This window comes from Capra hircus, chromosome 5, assembly GCF_001704415.2.
Source record: "Capra hircus breed San Clemente chromosome 5, ASM170441v1, whole genome shotgun sequence".
Lineage (NCBI taxonomy): Eukaryota > Metazoa > Chordata > Mammalia > Artiodactyla > Bovidae > Capra > Capra hircus.
This window is the reverse complement of record NC_030812.1, coordinates 26,949,629-26,964,947: the sequence shown is the minus strand read 5'-3', so window position 1 is coordinate 26,964,947 and position 15,319 is coordinate 26,949,629. Positions and strand designations below refer to the sequence as shown.

General features: G+C 47.5%; 1 protein-coding gene across 1 annotated transcript; it reads right to left on the bottom strand.

Moving 5' to 3' along the window:
- KRT1 (keratin 1) lies at window positions 691–6,530 on the bottom strand. The gene is made up of 9 exons (XM_018047715.1): window positions 5,883–6,530; window positions 4,583–4,797; window positions 4,210–4,270; window positions 3,736–3,831; window positions 3,404–3,568; window positions 3,147–3,272; window positions 2,382–2,602; window positions 1,619–1,653; window positions 691–1,510 (listed from the first exon to the last, which is right to left on the bottom strand). Exons 1-9 carry the CDS (start codon window positions 6,459–6,461, stop codon window positions 1,164–1,166), a joined length of 1,845 nt encoding a protein of 614 aa, XP_017903204.1. The 5' UTR covers window positions 6,462–6,530; the 3' UTR covers window positions 691–1,163.

The window sequence follows — 15,319 nt, the reverse complement described above, 5'->3', positions numbered from 1 at the left end:
TAAAAATAAATTAATTTAAGAAACTCTGAAACTTTCCCAGTTTTTCTGCTGGGGGAGACACTGTTTTGGGAAACGTCTCTGATATTCTCCTTACTTGCTGCAAGTGATAAATCCTTCCTTTTCCTGGAAAGAAAAAAAAAAACAAAACACCTTTCCCAGAAAGCCATCAGAGAGTCTGGGCCTTGTGAGCATTAGTTTCCCAGACTCCTTGTTTGGCACCCACTGTAAACACTGTACTTTCCTTCATCATAATCTGGTGTCAGTACCTGGGCTTTACTGCACAAGGGCAAGTGGCCCCAAGTTTTCTTTGATAACATCATCACTGGCTATTCCACATAAACAACTGCTTTTCCAATAATACTCTCCCCCTCTTTTCAATGCCGGATTCCTCTTTCCCACCCTGCTTGGTTCACTGCCCTGTTCAAATAAGCCCTCTCAGATGAGTAAAACCTGCTACCCTAGTCTCTCTATTTCTCATGACACCTTCACCCTCTGCACAAGAGTTCATTCTAGTTAAATGTTGAATGTTTAAAGTTAAATGTTGTCTGACTAGCATCCCCACCTTGCTCATGTTCATGTGCCCCAACCAACCCCCCCACACACACACACCATAGGGCTCCAGGGTCGTCTTCTCCCCACAGAACACCCATCCAGGATGGACAGTGCTGTGAACAAAGGAGATGGAGACACAGAATTTCAAATGCAGTTTATTGCAGCAACACAGGAAACGGGGTGTTGAAGACCTCTCCACAAAAGACAACTGGCTTACACCTTATGTACAAAACCAAAGCAGCACAGAGCTTGCTGTGCAAGTTAGGACACCAGGGAGCTGTCCAGAGCTTGTGCTCTGTCCATGGCAAAGAAGCCGTGGGTCTGACCAGCTCTCCTCTGGCTGACTTAAGGAGGTGCTTTGAAATGTAATGTGTGTAGCAGTGATTGTTGAAGTGTTTCTTGGGCAGAGTATAGAGCAGGGTCCTAGCTGAGGGACTGAGATTGTCACTGATTTAAAATTTTTCTTTGGAAATCAGAGCAGAAAGGACAGAGCTAGGGAATAGGATGAACCAGTGTAACCATAGCTTTTCTTCCTCCAGTGAGGCTGGGACACTCGGAAGCATATTTGGTAGTGATGGAGAGAGAAAGCTAATGGAGGAGAGAGGACCTCTTTATCTGGTCCCTCTGGAATAGCTGGTGGAAACAAACTTCACGCTGGAACTGCCACCGGAGGTCTTGGTGCTGGATGCCCGACCTCCCGAAGAGCTGAAGCTGCCTCCAGAGCCGCCACCGCCGCCTCCAGAGCCGCCTCTCCGGCTCCCACTGCTGCCGCCTCCAGAGCCGTAGCTGCCGCCGCCTCTGGAGCCGTAGCTGCTGCCACCTCCAGAGCCGTAGCCGCCGCCGCCTCCAGAGCCATAGCCGCCGCCGCCTCCAGAACTGTAGCCGCCGCCACCGGAGCTAAAACCACCGCCTCCTCGGCCACCGCCACCACTGATGCTGGTGTGACTGGTGCTCACAGCTGCAAGAGAACATTCGGCTATCATCAACCCCAACTCCCTTTCCAACCCAGCAAGACCAGCAAAACCTGCACCCGAGAAGAAGCCCTGAGAAATCAGTTTGTACTTACACACACTCACGTTCGGGACACACTCTCCAGACATCCTGAAGGAGAAAGAAAAGCGTAATACTCATGATGCCAGCTTCACAGACTGCCTCCCCAGGCCCTCTCTGCCATCTGTAAAGAGTCTTCCCACCTGGGAGTCCCCCAGGCTGCTTCATCTGGAACCTAATCCCATTCCCTCTGGCCTCCCGAACTCGGTCATTTTTCTCAGCATCAGTACTAACAGGGCAAAACCTCCATGTAACTTAGACAAGGTAAATATGCCCACCACATCACAAAGGCATTGGCTTTAGGTCAGATGACATCTGAGCCAGCCCAGGTGTGGCTCAGACAGTAAAGAGTCTGCCTGAAATGTGGGAGACCCAGGTTCGATCCCTGGGTCAGGAAGATCCCTTGGAGAAGGAAATGGCAACCCACTTCAATACTCTTGCCTAGAAAATCCCATGGACAGAGGAGCCTGGTGGGCCCCAATCCATGGGGTTGCAAAGTTGAGCATGACTGAGCGACCAACACACACGCTCTTAGGTGAAGAATAAATTGCTCTCTCTCAAAGGGTTCAGAGAGAGGCAACAGCCTTCAAAAAAAAAAAAAAAGAGCTTAGGACTCTGGCTCCCAAAGTGAAACCAAGCGTTTCCTCCTGTGCTGTGTGCTTTTCCTTTCCCCATACCCAGGACAAGTTGCAGTCACGTGACTGCATCTTCAACAGCAACCAGTGTCCAAGGGAGGAAGCACATAGGAAGTGGCCAACTGCCCAGGGTCCCTTCTTCACCTGCTTTCCTCTCCTTCCAGGAGGGTCCTATAGGTGGCGATCTCCACATCCAGGGCCAGCTTGGTGTTCATCAGTTCCTGGTAGTCGCGCAGCAGGCGGGCCATGTCCTCCTTGGCCTTCTGCAGGGCGTCCTCCAGCTCGTTCAGCTTGTTCTGGGCATCCTTAATGGCATTCTCACCACGTTGCTCAGCATCACTAATGGCCTGTTGCAGTGAAGAGATCTGGAAAAGGAGAATCCAGCATATTATACACTCTCTGAATCCCTAATTCCATCTTGGCCTTTCTGTCTCAGATTGATCTCTCCACCCTTGTGAGGCCAGTACTCTGGCTCCCAGAGAGTTACAGGACCTGCATTCACCTGTCTTGAGGTAATACATCACTGTGTCAACTTCCTTAAATAAAGGTGATACAGCAGCCTCTCTGGGCCCTAAGTTGAGACTCTTTCACCGCCTGCAGACCTGACGTTCTTCCAGATGCCTACTCTCCTGGTTGCCTTTCCTCACCATCTTTGAAGTCTCACTTTGGGCCATGGGCTAGACCTCTCATGACCACTATATCTATTTCTTTACTAGGTCATTTTCATAAGTTTTCCCAAGGAGAATCTAGCATCATGGCCGAACTCTAGAAACCATAGTTACCAAAGAACTAGGGATAACAAGACAACCTTCATATGGATTGTAAGCCTCAAAATTAAGAACACATCTTCCAATAACCTGGACATCCCAACCCATTCCATATAACAGTAGTTGAAGGAGGAACAAGTACCTGCTTCTTGACACTGTCGATCTCAGATCTAAGTCTTTGGATCACCCGATTCAACTCAGAAATCTCCATCTTTGTGTTTTTCAAGCTGTCTCCATGTTGCCCAGCAGTGATCTGTAGCTCTTCATACTAAATGTGGTAGATAAAGTCGTTCAGAGGTGGCAGAGTGCACCATGGCTCATGTACACAAATGTAAGAGAAAAGTCACGATAGCAAGAGAAGACACTTTAGGAAAACTGAACAGGCATCGGCCCATTCACCTTGGTCTGGTACAGGGCCTCAGCCTCAGCCTTGCTCCTCTGGGCAATCTCTTCATATTGGTTTTTGACTTCATCAATGATGCTATTCAGGTCCAGATTGCGGTTGTTGTCCATGGAAAGGATAACATTGGTATCGCTGATATGAGTCTGCATCTGAGAGAGCTCCTGTGAAGCATAACAATTCAGTGACTTACCATGTTAAAACTAAAGAACAACTTGGAACAGGGAGAGGGTTTCAGGAGAAGAAAGGTATATCTCTGTTCTGAATAGAAGTGGGTTTGGGTTTAAAGGCTCTCCATTTCGGTAAACCTGGTTGAAACTAGAGAACTTACTGCTTGGAAGAGTGTTTTGAAGAAATCAATTTCCTGAAGCAAGTTGTCAAATTTGGCTTGAAGGTCCACCTTGGTGATGTAAGCAGCGTCCACATCCTGGAAGAACCATGAACATCATGAAGTCAGAATCTTTTCAGGGCGAGTCCCTCTCACCTGCTAGGAGGGGATTTTCCAAGAGGTCCTCTTCACTTCTTTATCCCTAGACTGCCCCACCCCCTTGGTATCACAAGCGATCTTGTCTGGCTTGCTAAGAACTGCCTCCTCACTCCAGGAAGTCCTGAGGGATCTAGAGAAGCAGAGTGTCTGGGCAAGTCCAGGTCTGTGATAATATTGGGCAGGGGGAATCTCCACCTCGGCTGTTCCTCAGGCCCACTACATGATTCTCCACATTACGACCTCTTTCTGCTTAGGTATTGAACATCCTCCACTCTTACTTATTTCAAATGTAATAGGCATCCTACAGAATTGTCTCACCTTCTTGATGCCCACAAACTCATTCTCTGCATTTGTCCTCTTGTTGATCTCATCCTCGTACCTGCAAGGAAATCAGAAGTGAGGAGGAGATTCGGGGAGGCGAGGCCCAACATTTAGCTTTCTAGACTAAAAGTAACATTGCCTGTCATTGTCCTTGCCTGTCATAACCAGCCTAAGACATCTTACCTTCTAAGCAATAAAACCACTGAACTACTACCAGCGTCTGAGAAAACTAAGATTTCTGAAAATGCCAAATTGACTTTCCTCTAATCTATGTAAAGGTATTGTCACATGCTGTTCATAGTCTTAGCTTGCTACCTTCTGGAAATATTTTAGAACAAAAGCCAAGAGTAGCCCAGCCAGTAATCCTTACTTGCTCCTGTAATCTTCCACCAGATCTTGCATGTTCTTCAACTCTGAATCCAGCCGAGATCGGTCGCTCTTCAGTTGGTCCACATTCCTCCTGAGATTGCTGATGTATGCCTCAAAGAAGGGCTCTAAGCTGTAGGTCCTGGTGGAGGTGTTTATCTGCTGCAGCAGTTCCCATTTTGTTTGTAGCACCTGGTTCTGCTGCTCCAGGAATCTCACCTAAGAACACAAGACCCCATCACCCACTGGTACAGAAATGAGTCCTATGACCATTGAGTTACCGAGGCCTACCACATAGCCAGGCCCAGCCACTTGGGAAAGAACTTCAATGCCTATTTTCCTGGCCATGGAAGAGGAAAAAAGTAGGAAGAAGATGATCAAGTTAGCATCATTTTCATAACAAAACCCAACTCACTGTGAACTCAGAGAAGCCTCAGTTTCTATGAGATTGGAAACGGCAATTAAAAGTTTCCATTGGAACTTTGGAAGGGAGTAGCTATCCAAATAGCAAAGCGCATATAAAATTACTGCAATTATATTTTGAAACAGATACTTGATATTTAAGAGATTTACCTTCCTTTTTTCTTTTTTATTTTAGGTGGCGTACCATAAAAATTGTTTTGCTTTCCTTGAGTAAACATAGTTCAAAAGTATGTTGGGAAAATCCAAAAAGTGAATTCCAAATCTATTGTGTTGACATTATTGATGATCAAGTAAAAAATAATTTACATTCTTTTCTAGAGCAGATACTTGGAAATACAAGCACAAAAAGTTCTCCACCCTGGTCCAGTATCAGTGGAAAACTCTCAAGGTGCCATTCTCCTCTTCTGACAGCAAGAGATGCTTGACCTTGACTTACTGCACACTTTGGCTACAATATCACCATGTGCTCTGTTTATACTCAAGTAAGTCCCTTTTTATGGTTAGGAAGGCCTTTCCAGAGTTCTGGTTTGCATCCTAGAAGGTTGAATTAACCTCATTTCTATTATTTTTATTCAACATCTATGAAGCCAAATTCAGCTCAGGAGTTGAATTTTAAAAAAAAGAAAAAAAAAGCACTTCATGGTGAGGTCAAATTGACCTTCCTTTATGGGGACTACAGACCTTTTTGCCCAAGAGAGAAGTTAGTCATCAGCATCATTGCAAACATACTTGTAATATATCTCCTGAGGACAACTCCACAAACTATCCTTTTAACCATCCAACCACAGAAACCTTAGGCTCAAACTCAAAACACCCCTGGGGGGGCCAATCCCCCATGGAACAGGAGCAGCTCTCCAGGTGCACTGAACGGATAGACTCACCTTGTCGATGAAGGAGGCAAACTGATTGTTGAGGGACTTGATCTGCTCCCTTTCTTGACTCTTTATTTTTTGGATCTCAGGATCAATTTCCACATTGAGGGGTTGCAGAAGGCTCTGGTTGATGGTAACTTCCTGTATGCCACCAGGGCAGACAGGAAAACCACCCCCACCAAAACCACCTCCACCAAAACCACCACCCCCAAAGCCACCCCCAATGCCACCACCTCCAAAACCGCCTCCCCCAAAGCCACCACCACCGAAACCGCCACCCCCAAAGCCACCACCGCCATAACCGCCGCCATAACCACCACCAAAACCGCCACGTCCACCTCCTCCAGCCACACTAATAGAGATGCTTTTGCTGCCACCAAGATTAATGAGACTTCGGCTTCCAAAACCACCACCAGCACCCCCGCCACACACTCCACCAGAAAATCTCCCACCGCCTCCCCCGCTGCGGCGCACAGAGCTGCTGGTGGACCTGCGCTGGTAGCTGACCACCCCTGCAGAGCCAGAGCTGAAGCCCCCACCTCCACCACCACAACGGTACCCGGACCTGGAGCTAAAGTGTCTACTCATGTTGACGTGGAGAGAGAAGGAGCCACGTCCAGAGAAAGGAAAGAAGCTAACACTCCTCTACCTGGAGCACAGAGACTTCCCCTTATATACAGGCAGCCAGCTGGGCTTGGCCCTAGAGTCAGCGAGATGCAGCACCTTTCCAAGGTTTGGCTCGCCTGCAGCCATACAAGATATTTACGAGCCTCAACAGTATGATAAACACTACACACCTAGCTCCCAGGATGGCTCTCAAAGTTGCTGCACACGCAAGATCACTCGTGTGGTAATCTTGTTATCAGGCAAAATCTCTCTATGAGAGTTTGCGACTTAGGAAAATGGGACCCTACATCTACCACCTGCTGCTTCTTGGTAGGATTTCATAACCTCCTGTCACAGAGATAGGGAAATTCCCATTCCTGCCTTGCCCATGGAAGCTGCTCAGCACATTCTCCTGGAGCCTGGCAGGTGCAGCTCCCCACACTTGAGTCTCAGAAGGAGCTCTTCAGCCCATTTCTGAGATCTGCCCTCCAAACTTCAGAGCTCAGCAAGTGCTGTCTTTAATAAGTGAAAACTTAAAAGAAGCTCTTTTTATTAAATGTAAACTTTATATGTGGGGTGCATTAATGTCAGAGAAGTAGGAACTATCATGGAACAGGATGGGTTGGGTGGGTTTGTGCTTTGAAAGGACCAGAAAGGAGATGCTTGTTCTTTTCTAGCTTTCTGGCTTTTCCTCAGAGGTTGACCAGAGCAGGAACAGATCAAGGGCAGAATCAGCAAGAGAAAACAGGTGCAAATGGATGGCATGTAAATACCAGTCAAAAAACTATATGGCAGGAATTCCCTGGTGGTCCAGTGCTGAAAGCGCAGGTTTAATCCCTGATCAGAAACTAATATCCTACAAGGCACAAGGTATGGCCAAAAACACACACACACACAAAAGCATATGGAGAATGAGATAAACAAACAGATGCTATTTCATACATTTTGTAAAACAAAGGAGTGGCTGTGAGACTTGACGAGTGGTTCAGGACTCACATTAGACTGTATGAAAAGATGGATGTAGATTTGGAAGAGAGATCCATGATGGGAGTCAGGAAAGCTGGCCTGAGAGGTTTAAATTGCTTCTGGACAACAGTAATGTCAATAGTAATAACATCAATAATAATAATGAGAGTAATTATAATGGCAAGCTAGAGTAAGAATCGGAGAAGGCAATGGCACCCCACTCCAATGCTCTTGCCTGGAAAATCCCATGGACGGAGAAGCCTGGAAGGCTGCAGTCCATGGGGTCGCGAAGAGTCCTACACCACTGAGCAACTTCACTTTCACTTTTCACTTTCATACACTGGAAAAGGAAAAGGCAACCCTCTCCAGTGTTCTTGCCTGGAGAATCCCAGGGACAGGGGAGCCGTCTATGGGGTCCCACAGGGTCGGACACCACTGAAGTGACTTAGCAGCAGCAGAGTAAGAATAGCTAATTAATAATAATGTATCAGTAACTGACCAGGCACCAGGACTGGTCTACATGTTGTTTAGTTACAAAGTTGTGTCCAACTCTTATGCACCCCCGTGTAGCCCACCAGGCTCCTCTGTCCATGAGATTTCTCAGGCAGGAAGACTGGAGTAGGTTGCCATTTCCTTCTCCAGAAGCTTTTCCTGACCCAGGGATCAAACCCACATCTCCTGCATTGGCCGGTGGATTCTTTACCACTGAGTCACCAGGGAAGAGCTTTATATATATCAACTTTCAAGAAATGCTTTGAGATAGATGCTACTATGCTACCCATTTTTAAAATGAGCTGAGACACAGAGATTGAACAGCCTGCCAAGTTTACATAGATGGCAGACAGCATGGCTGGGATTTGAACAGGGGATGCCAAGCTGCAGTGCACAAGATCCTAACCCACATGTTATATGACAGCACAAATGCTGAATTCGGGGTGTGCTGCCCACTGTGTGTAAAATCAGATAGTCTAGGAAGCCATTCCCTTGCAGAGAGCTCCAAGGGCAGAAGGCCTATTTTATCCCTTTGAGTCCATGGCTCCAGACATGTGCACGTGCTTGGAAAATGTTTCTCCAGTTTACTCTGAAAAAAGGAGATTCAGAATTCAGTAGGGATTTTTCTGCCAGTTCAGTTCTGTCACTCAATCATGTCTGACTCTTTGCAAATCCATGGACTGCAGCATGCCAGACTTCCCTGTCCATCCCCAACTCTCAGGGCTTGCTCAAACTCATGTCCATCGAGTCGGTGATCTGGATTTTGCTGCCATTCGAATGCAAAGGGACCCAGCATGCATTGCAGTGGGTCAGGAAACAATCCCCAGGGGCCTTCCTGGAGAGCAGCACTTGGTTAGTCTTAATGGGCAGTAGTGGCACTGGAATCTGGGAAGACCTGGACCCTACACAGACTTTCATCCTGACACTTCTTAGAAGCCAGGCATGCTCCTCACCCTGGCATGTAAATACAGAATTGAAGAGTCTGTGAGCAATGGAGTCTGACTTCAGCTGGCTTTAAGCTACCCTGAGTGGTATTGATCAGTCATAGAATCAAGTGTGAGGGCTCCACTGGGGAATACAACCTACCCAGGAGGGAGGTTGTCAGTGAAAACCATCTGGTCCCATCACCCTATAGTTATTAACCAGGACACCCTCTCCAGCCTGCGCCTCACCACTGTGCCTTTTCCATCCTCTTTTTCCACAGTTCCTGCCCTACACTCTCCTCCAGAAAGTGCCCCTCACCTCCCCAGTGCTCCCCTTCCCCTCATCTCCATGGCACTGTTGTCTCAGACTCTGTCCCAAAGCTACCATTCTTGAGCTGCTACACCAGCCGTCTCTTAAGGGAATGAGTAATCCAGATCTTGTCCCTCACTGGGAACAATGGGACTTGGGATGGTCTTGGCAGGGTGATGCCTGTTGCCTAATCATCTTTTAACAGGCAATCAAAATCCTTTTAGTTCAGCACACTCCCTCATGAGACATATCACTGCACAATCGATTCCTTCTAGCAGTTTTGAGGGGTGTGCACATGTGTATGTGTGTGAGAGTGTGCGTGTGCTCATTCTTACCTCTGCCAGCCCACAGCTGATCTTTGCAGTGATCCATGCTTCCAACCTCAAACTAAGAGACTGACATAGAGAAGAATCAAAGAGCTGGATAGTCAGACAGTCCGTAGACAATTTACAGAACTGCAAAACTTACACCAGCTGCTACTAGAAGCAACAAGTGCAAAACTTACACTAGCTGCTACTAGAAGCAGCAAGAAGGCACAAAAGAACCATCGGTTTATGTCTGCACCCTACACCTCACCAAGAACAGACGCAGACACGACTCCCAGAGGAAATGAGCTGGCAGAGGTAAGAATGAACACACACACACTCACGCACACACACTCACACACACATACACATGTGCACACCCCTGAGAACTAGGCAGTCGTGCTGTGTTCAAGCCATTTCATGAAACACAAAACTGAGACTCGGAGAGATTCAGCATCTTAAATACTCCAGCTCGGAAAAGACACATCTGGGACTAGAAGCTGAGTTTTCTGGTTCTGATTCAAGTGTTCTTCCTCTGAAACTGGAGAAGAGCTCAAGGATGGGCTGGGGGAATTGGTTCCTATAAATGAGTGGGAAGAGAATCACTCCAAGATGCCACCATCTAACCTGCCTATCAAAAGAGTGAGAAGGCAGACCCAGAGACGTCAAAGAATTTTCCCAAGTCATACAGTCAATTCCTGGGAATCCTCCAATTCCTGAACCAAACTTCCATTCTCTTTTCACTGCTTACTTTTGAGGTCGCCTCAAAAGACTGGAAACTGAAATGCTGCCTGCTAACCAAGTTTGTGTCCTGCCGAATCCCCAGGATGGTGATGAGTGTGTGGTGATAATAAAAAGCAAAGATGAGAGAAAGATGATAACCACAAGCCTTCATTTCTGGCTTATCTGTGTTCCCTGCATTTATGAAAGTAAAGACAAAATGCAACCAGAAAGAAACCCTAACCCTGACAGGCACCAGTCATGTGGTAGGAGACACAATTCATTTAAAAATCACAAAAAGTCCATGTGACAGGAGTTATTAGCCCCATTTTAAAAAAAGGACCTCATAGAAATCTGTTGTGTAGGATAGGGAACTCAGCTTGGTGCTCTGTGATGACCTAGAGGGGTGGGAGGGGGTGGGAAGACAGAGGTTCAAGAGGGAGGAGGTACGTGTGTACACACAACAGACTCACTTTGTTGTACAATAGAAATTAACATAATGTTGTAAAGTTATTATCTTCCAATTTTTTAAAAAAAGACATTTTATGTTCATACATATGTGCCCATGTGGTGACTGACAAGACCAGCTCATTAGACTCAAGTACATGGGTGCCTTCATCCATCCCATGGGTCTCATCTTGCCATTGGCCTGCCTCCACCACCTGCATCACCCTGACAAAGCTGAAAGCTTTATCATCCTCTTACCAGGGCTCACATGTTGACCTTGCCATTCGCTTGGCAAATTCTCTTCTTCCCTTTTTCTCTGTACCACTCCATCTTCCAAGCCTACTTCTGCTCTCCTCTGAAAGAGCTTCAAGTTGCCTGGGCAACTGTCTTCAAACTCCTGCCCATAGTCAAGATCTCAATTCTTCAGCATCTGGGCCTGGATATCTGGTTTTGGTCTAGCAGGCCTTGAAGACAGATGCCTATATCTCGGACAGGCCCACTCCTCCAGGGAGTGTTCCTTGATTAACATCACTCAGCTGCTCCATTGGTTTCTTTTCCTAAGCTCAGTTGCTGCCAGATTCAAATGCATACTGATGTATCAGTTGGCTCATTTTCACTTGTGTGCATATGTGTTTGCTGTCTCCCAGTCGCTTTGTAAGCCTTCTGAAAGCAAGACTGTCCTCTGTGTGTTTGGGTGCCTTCTCAGCCCCATTCTTTCCCCAGCTTCCCACAGGATTTCCTGTCCCTGAGGGGTACCCTCAACAGTGCCAGACAGAGTGCCGGAGCACCTCCAGTCCCGAGGATCTTCACACACACTCCCCAGAACTGATCAATGAGATGAGGCTGTCACAGGCAGGCTGAGGGGAGAGGGAGGGGCAGTTTGGTGTTATTTTGAGAGCTTTTCGAGGGATGAGACTGAGAAAAGCATCAAAGAGAGACATGCAATGACAAGCCACCCAGCCCTGTGGGACTCCACCAGGGATGTGGGAGAAGAAGATTTCAGGGCAGTGGGGAAAGCTAAAGCCTAGAAGGCCTAAAGGAAAATCACAGACAATGGGGAGGCGGGGTGAGATGTTGAAAGCCGGTAGTGAGCAGAGCAAGGGCTGAGGCTCCTTACACAGGGGAGACAGGTGAAGAGCTAGGGACAGCCTGTTCCAAGACTGTCAGCAAAGGAGGCCCCCAGCAGTCACCCACTGGCAATGCTGGAGCAGAGCAGAGGTCAGAAAAGAGGAAGTTCAAGATGAGCATATGGAAGAAGAGAGGTAGAGACTGTCTTACTTTGAGGCACAGAGTCTACCTCCTGACTGCAAATTTCTAGCTGTGTGACCCTAAGCAGGTCACTTACCCTCTCTGATCTTGCTTTCCTCATCTATAAAATAGAGACTGTATCTAACTTACAGGGAAACTGAAGTGTAGTAGATGATAGAGAGAAGGAGCAGGGATTCTCTCTCTCTCGCCTTCGCATTTGGAAGGACCTAGAAGTAGACATAACAATCAGGAAAAGCTTTGGAACAAGCCCCATGTTTTGCTGAAAACAGTGAAAAGACCTGGAAAGGAAGTTCAGGTTCTTGAAATGAGGGCATCTTGTGGGAGGAAACCTAAGGGAATCATGGGGTCCATAGATCTGTAATAGGAAGCTAGGGGCCCATCACTACAGAAAGGAACACTGGGTACACCTGAGCTGAAGGGAGTACCCAGGATGGTAATAACCCTCCCTGTGGGATGCCTGCTTTGTTGGGCGGGGACGGATCCCTGGGGCCGGGCACACTGAGACAGGTGTGGAAGCTGGGCCACATCACCGGAACACCCCTAAAAGCCCTTCAGGCATAGCACTGGGATGTTCAGAACAGATCCTCCAAGCTGGAGAAGCTCCCAGCCTCCTAAGTTACCAACTCAGCCTTGCAACATAGCATTGATCAATCTGAAGACATACAATTTCCAGGACTGATCAGAAAGCTGATAAAAACCAGGGCAGTGGTTCTAACAAAAGAATGGGAGTTACACTGAGCTTGAAGAGGAACCATCAGAACCCCTGGCTTATAATTTGAAGACACCTCCTGGGCCAAAGGGCCGGTCACTGAGGGTGAGGCGACATTGTTGAGAGACTTCCTTAGACTAAAGACTTTCTCAGCCCAGAAACGTACACCTTGTCAGACGGAGTGAGAACTTTATTGAGCCGTGGTTGCTCCTCCTCTTCACCATGTCTCAAGATCGAAATCTATGTAGATGAGAAGCTGGCAGAATTACATTTAGTTCCCAGAGCTCCCCGCCCTGCCCCAGCCTCTCAAAGGGAGGGTCAGCTGGCACACTTTCCCTGGGAGCCTTGCTGCCCTGGGTGCCATGCTCCCACCTGTCCGCCCCTCTGCTGGTGGATGGATGGGTCTGCTCAGCGCTCCCTCTGAGTATCTGCCTTGCAGGAATAGCATGGACCAGAAGCAGGGATGGCTCACCTTATGGCCCATGAAAGGGACTGCATGTGATCTCCACAGCACTTTCCCAATGCCAGTGAGGGTCATCTGAGAGAATGCATGTGAAAGCATTTTGTCCGTAGTAAAGGGCTGTGGACCCATTCATGTTTTTCACCAGGATGAACTACAGATGAGAGGCATTTGCTCCTGATGGGATCTCTCCTTATCTCTAACAGGAATAATGTTTGTACCAGGAAACCTCCTCTGGTCTCTTTTAGTGCCCAGCCTCATTGCTCAGCCCCAGAATATCACGTGAAACTTCTCCTTAGAGTCCAAGATCCTTCCTGCTCCTTGGCCTTCACATCTCACTGCTTTGTGGAATCTCTGTTCCAAGGATCCTTGGATTCAGGCACACAGTTCCCTCCATCCGCCCTCCACCCCAGTCTTCCATGATGAGGATGGTCAGGGCTTCTGAAAAGAAAAGGCGGGGCCGTGCTTTCTGAGTCAATCCTAACTCCTGCCCAGAAGGAGAAGTGTGGGAAAGATGGCCTCTGGTTGGCCTTGCCCTTGTGTTTTTTTCCAGAGCCAATTTGGATTCCCTAAGAACATCATAGACATCCTACACACGTGCATGATCCCAGGGATAATCAAATCCACACCCTGAAATAGGTCTGGTGATGCCAGGAAACAGTCCTGGTTAGAGAGCTCTTGGCCTCTCCATGACTTGATCCTTCCTTGGCATCTGACCTCAATTTTGCCAAATATAAAATAGAGAGTAGAATTCCTTTTTTCTCAGGCTTCATTGCACAAACTCTTAGGGCAACAAAGACATGAAATGCTGCCATACACACAACCCCACCCATCCTTCACTCCCTCACTCAACCTCCTGCCAGATGGTTAGCCAACCTCTGCTTACAATGTGCTAAATCCATGTGGCCTCTCTCACATCAGGATTAATTTAAAAATTGCTTCTAATATTGAGCCAAATCTGCTGCGTTCCCACCTGTCCATCCTGGTCATCTCTTCTAGGCTGTTTCTACGGATGAGAAAAAGGAGGCTCTGCACATTATGCTCTTCCTGGTCCCCATGCGTGTCCTCGAAGCCAGTGAACCCTACTGTCTCATGTGCTATCACTCTCAGCGGAATACTTTCAACCATGTTTCTACTCACTGCTGTCTATCCATGTCTTCCCATCCTGGGCTTTGTGCTCTTTCGACTTTTAAGTGTAGAAATTGTATTTGTCTGCTCCCTTTATCCCTCCCCTTGGGATTTCCCTATCCCAGTTCTTGCCCCACAGGCCTCCTTTCAAGACAAGTGAGATGGGGAGAAACTTCTCCAAGAGAACGTAGGGGTACACATGGGAACACGCTGTCTCATCAAAAGGAGTTGCAGTTCTATTTGAATGAATCCCATATCCAAATTCCATCTGCATTTCTTCAGAGAAAGAGAAAGCAGGTCCCATCTTTTACGTGACTCCTTTACACAGGCTCAGAAATATCACAGAGGATAAGGTGATGGCTTAACCTGCTCCACCCTTGAATTTCTGCATCTCTGCCTCCCTCGGGGACATCAGTTAAAGACACCCCTGACCATAAGCTCTGCTGAGTTAATGGCCTCAGCTTCTCTCTCCAGTTCAGTTTCTCCTACCTGGCTGTCCCTTGTCACTCACACACACTTTCCCACTTTCTGATCTTCAAGACTCTGAGCAGACCATTCCCCTGTCTGGAGGGCCCCTCACAGCTGCTCTGACTCTGTTCCCCTATTTGTTCTACTTTCCAGCCCTTCAAGAGCCTGTTGGAACCAAACTTCCCTTCCCCAGCGTGTGCACCTCCTGCGGTCCCCACTGCTCCTGCACAGCGGGTCTGCCTCTGTCCTCAATATGGCCTTGCTTCCACCCTCAGGCCAGGGGGTCCATAGGGGCCCACACTCCAATTTCCTCTCCCACTGAACCCTCCCCGTTTGTGTTGTGAGTGCCTTCAGATTCCGAAATGTGTTCATTCAACATCACATTCCCAGTGCACAGGCCACTGCCTGCCACACAATGCGAGCAAAACAAATTCCTCCTGAACAAATGTGTAACTGACTTTTCAAAGATCAGCCACTTTAAGGTTTATATTAGTATGATTGTGTGTGCAAGGTTTTTGGGGATCAACTATTACTCATGCAATAAAAAACTAATAAAAGCTGTAAACTTTACTTTTCAATTATGAATAATTTCAGAAGCCTGCAGAAAGTAAAAAAAGAGTAAACTCATGTGATCAAACAGCAG

Coding starts and splice junctions, on each gene's coding strand:
- KRT1 (XM_018047715.1), bottom strand. CDS start 6,461: ATGAGTAGACACTTTAGCTCCAGGTCCGGGTACCGTTGTGGTGGTGGA. Junction 3,569..3,735: donor TCAAAACACTCTTCCAAGCA/GTAAGTTCTCTA, acceptor TATGCTTCACAG/GAGCTCTCTCAGATGCAGAC. Junction 1,511..1,618: donor TGTCCCGAACGTGAGTGTGT/GTAAGTACAAAC, acceptor GTTCTCTTGCAG/CTGTGAGCACCAGTCACACC.